The sequence below is a fragment of the Rhinolophus hipposideros genome (genome assembly GCF_964194185.1).
Source record: "Rhinolophus hipposideros genome assembly, chromosome: 10".
NCBI classification, from domain to species: domain Eukaryota; kingdom Metazoa; phylum Chordata; class Mammalia; order Chiroptera; family Rhinolophidae; genus Rhinolophus; species Rhinolophus hipposideros.
The window spans coordinates 79,757,589-79,761,978 of NC_138056.1; the positions used below are offsets into that span (position 1 = coordinate 79,757,589).

Genomic DNA, 4,390 nt, shown 5'->3' on the forward strand with positions numbered 1-4,390 from the left:
ATGCATATATATGTGTATATATGCATATGTAAACGTATATTTGCATATATATATGAGAATATTGTATGTGACTAATACAGATTCATTACAATTATCCAGGTTAGCATAGTTTCTGAAAAAACAAGCTAAGTAAACTGGTAACTTGAGTGTAGACAGGGTTCCTCGTCTTGTAAGATGTAGAGACTATACCATTCTAGGTTTGAACATGTTTTCTTTAAGTTTAAACTTAATCTTTCAGACTCCTAGGTAAATTATCTTTAGGATTTATGGGAAAGTAATTTAAAAGTAAAATTTGATGCTATATGAATGCAAGGTAGGACAGTGGAGATAACCTCAGGATAAAGGCAATCTTGGTTCTAATCTGGCCCAGTTTTACTTGTTTGAACTTGGTCAAATATCTCTCCCCGTTTTCATGTCTGTGAAGTATGGAATTGGCTTAGATGAACTATCAAGGTTGAGTTCAACATTAAGATATTATGAAGGTAGAAGAATCTTGAATGAATCCTGAAACAAGGCAGAAGTCCCAGAGACTAATTTGCCTTACTGTACATAGAGGGAATAGATGAAAGTCATGGGGATAGTAGGTTGACCCCAGGTGATGCAGGACTTTGCATAGATGAACTTATTCTGGAACAGTGACAAACGGAAATATTTTGAGATAGGGGAATGCAGTAATTAGAGTTTTGAAAGACTCTCCAAATAGCAATTGACAGCATGAAATAGAGTAGTAGGTAAGTGACAGATAATGAAAGCCTGGAGTAAACTGGCAGTAGGAGTGGAAAGGGAAGGATTGAAGAGATCTGTAGCATGGAGTTTTTACTTACATTTGACATTGCTCTTAATTTTGCAGCAGTTGCCTCCAGAATATGATGGCAAATCACGTTATGAAAACTGATACTAGAAATTGCAAGAGATCAAGAGAGTTGGAGGTAATCTCTATGTTTCTGGAGGCTTAATCTGTTATGTAGTTGTCAGACTTCTTCCATTTAAGAAAGCTTTATTGATAAGTGGAATTTAAGTGTTCATATTCCAAGAGCCGGGATGGGCCCAGAAGGAGCTATGTTAACTCCAGCATATTTTTTAGTAAGCATATGAGAAAGTCTCCAAGAAAGATTTGGGAGATTTCCTTGTTGTAAGTTGTGATCTAGAGACAGAAAATGGGTTAATGCCTTTATGCTATGTAGGACTGTAATTATTTTGATATCATAACCAGGATACCTACGTACTGGAGTTGCTGATTTTTTAAAGAATACTGTATCCTGCCTTTTTTCACTAGTACCCCCACCAGTTGGTCTGTTTGCATGTTGGGACATTACTTGCTCACTTAAAGATTATGTTATCTTGCAAAATTTTTTAAGCACTTGGCTATTGTCTAAATGAGAGTTTTGCTATATTTCTATGGAAGGATCTACTGGTTCAAGATACAGGAAACTTCCTTATCGGGGATTAATAACACATGAAAGTCTAATAAAAATTAGAATAAAATTTAGTATATTGAACAAGATGCTTGTTGGAACTAAAAGTTTCCTTGGTAATAAAATTTCAAATGACTAATTAGGACACAAGAACAAAATATCTAGCATGTTTGCTGTTTTTTTCCTTTAACAGAATGCATATGTCCTAAGGATCTTGTTGACTGTTTACCTGTTTTCTTTACGTTCTTGTATTAGCCTCAAATGCCAGATAGTCCACAACTATCCTCTCTTGGAAAATCAGATTCCTCTTTCTCTGAAAGCTCTGGACTGTTTTATAAAGATGAAGCCCTGGAAAGAGTTTTGAATGGTGATGTATAAAAATGCTTGCTTATATTTCTATAAATTTATCTTGTAATACAGAAGGTTTATTATATTTCACAACTTAACTCTGATTTTTTTAATAGATATGAGCAAGGAAATTAATCTAATGTTGTCTACATATGCAAAGATCTTAAGGCAAGTACTTAGAGTATATTCTCTTGAGTCTTCATCTTAGAAATTTTTTTCTGGAAATTCCATAATAGTAACTTTAGTTCAGTGGCTTTGGAACCTATCCAGTAATTATAATTTTGGAATTTTTTATTCTACCTCAATTTCTTAAAATAGATTAGTTGGTTGCTCTCAAAGAATAACTCCAACTTTTCTAGTAAACGTCCGGTGTTTTGCTATTTCCAAAACTAATAATAGGCTGGACATATTTTAGTCTCTAATTAGATGATAAAACATTTAAAATTTTATGAAAAAAGACCTCTTTGAGAACAATACCATCTGGTGAAGTTAATAATAGAGTGATATTAAAGATAAAACAAATATATTTATGAAATATTTAAATATTATCTGCATATATTTGAAGGATGAATTTACATATTTTATTGTCCTGACGTTATCATGTTTTATAAGGTGCTTTTTTGAAGTACTAGTCATTCTATATGAATAAAGGTTTATGTGGCTGTTAAAATAATGTATAGTTATGCACCACATAGCAATGTTTCAGTCAGCAACAGACCACAGATACGACAGTAGTTCATAGGATTATAATGGAGCTGATTTCCTGTAAGAAATGCAGGGATTTGTGGTTTTGAAGGAAGTTTTTTCTCTGATGGGAGCAGTAACTGTGAGGCTTGGCAATGGATTCTCTCGTACCCAGGGCCCCTCAATTTTCAGTGCACTAATTACATCCCAATCAGTCAGCCACTGATGTGTTTCGGCACAGTGAAGCCTATTTCCTACATATTCATACGGTGCTGTGGCCCTACCAGGTCTAGGTTGATAGCCTTCAGAATTCTTTGTGGAGGACCTGATATCCTGTACACGTACACAGTTCTGCAGGCGCTACATTAACAAGTATTAAGTTCCACTGCAATTTTAGTAAAATCTTTTTTTGGGAGTGAGGAACAAGCCTGTTCCTCTACTTTGGAAATATTTTCAGGTTGTAATGATGTAAAGCAAAGTTTTATTTCTTCCATCAATTCAGGGCTCTCAGAGAGAGCTCTTTGTGCCCGATAAGGTCAATGGAACTAAAAACAAATTTCCAAAGTGAAAATATTGAGTCCTCAGTTCTATACCCTCTCCATGTTAAATACACTTTTATTGAATATATACAAAGTTCCTTAATATGACTACCGCTGCAACATGCAATAGGCAAACCACATTGCCATGACAATCCCCTATTTTCCTTTTTCTCTCCGTCTTGATTTCTAATTCCTACTGAGCCTCAGACCACCTTTCACTTCCTCCTGACAGTCACTGTTACAGTGATTTCCACCTTACCCAGCCAGTTTCTCCGGGATATTTACAGTCAGTTCTAGCCCACATTACTATTGATGGAGCAGCATTGACAGCTTCAGGGTTCTATTTCTGACACTATCAGAGGAAGCAGGGGGAGGGCTGTGGAGCAGTGTTTATAAAGCCTACAGCAGTGTACAGTAATGTCCTAGGCCTTCATTTTCACTCACCACTCACTGACTCACCCAGAGCAACTTCCAGCCTTGTAAGCTCCATTCATGGTAAGTGCCCTATACAGCTATACTGTTTTCTAATATTTTATGCTGTTCTTTACCATTTCTCTGTTTAGATAAATAAATACTTACCTTTTTGTTACAATTGCCTACAGTTTTCAGGACAGTATTATGCTGTACAGGTTTATAGCCTAGGACCTGTAGACTATACACTATAGCCTAGGTGTGTAGTAGGCTGTACCATCTAGGTTTGTGTAAGTGCACTCTGTGATGTTCACACAATGACAAAATTCCCTGATGACACATTTCTCTAAACATATCCCCTTCATTAAGTGAAGCATGACTATGTATAGTGTAATATTAGAATTATTATCTATATGCTACGTAGTCTCTGGTGTCAGGAGACTTTGAGTAATCAAAAATATATGTGGAATTAATTTAACTTTTGCTGAAGAGTGGAAGTTACTAAAGCTTTCCGATGTACGAAGCTATTTAAATGAAATAGCTAACAAAGATAGCTTAATAAGGAGCATCACTATGATAGTGTGTTTAGACTATTTATAGTTGTGTTACACCTATTTAGTTTAATGTAAAACTTTTCCCCCCTTAGTGAGAGAGCAGCAGTAGATGCATCTTATATTGACGAGATAGATGGACTCTTCAAAGAAGCCGATACTATTGAAAACTTTCTGATACAAAAAAGAGAGCTGCTGAGACAGAGGTTTACAGTGATTGCAAACACATTGCACAGATAAGACTGTATACTTTAAATAAGCCGAGAATTTAAACCCATTATTGTTGTAGTGAAAGAATGACATTTATGCTCTGAGAGCTTTCTAGTTGTTAAAGAAAACGTAAACCTTAAACATAAGAAGGGGAAACTCCTTGAATTTCTTTTCTAGATTTAAAAGGGGCTTTAACTGGATGTTAAAATAAAGTTTGTAGCTTTTCTTTTGA

General features: G+C 35.3%; 1 protein-coding gene across 1 annotated transcript; it reads left to right on the forward strand.

Moving 5' to 3' along the window:
- Positions 1 to 866: 866 nt before the first annotated feature.
- On the forward strand, positions 867 to 4,188 carry LOC308503912 (testis-expressed protein 12-like; the record flags this gene model as incomplete). The annotated part of the gene is made up of 4 exons (XM_081063709.1): positions 867 to 929; positions 1,671 to 1,782; positions 1,880 to 1,935; positions 4,048 to 4,188. The coding sequence occupies 4 exons, from the start codon at positions 867 to 869 to the stop codon at positions 4,186 to 4,188; spliced, it is 372 nt and encodes a 123-aa protein (XP_080919835.1).
- Positions 4,189 to 4,390: the final 202 nt, after the last annotated feature.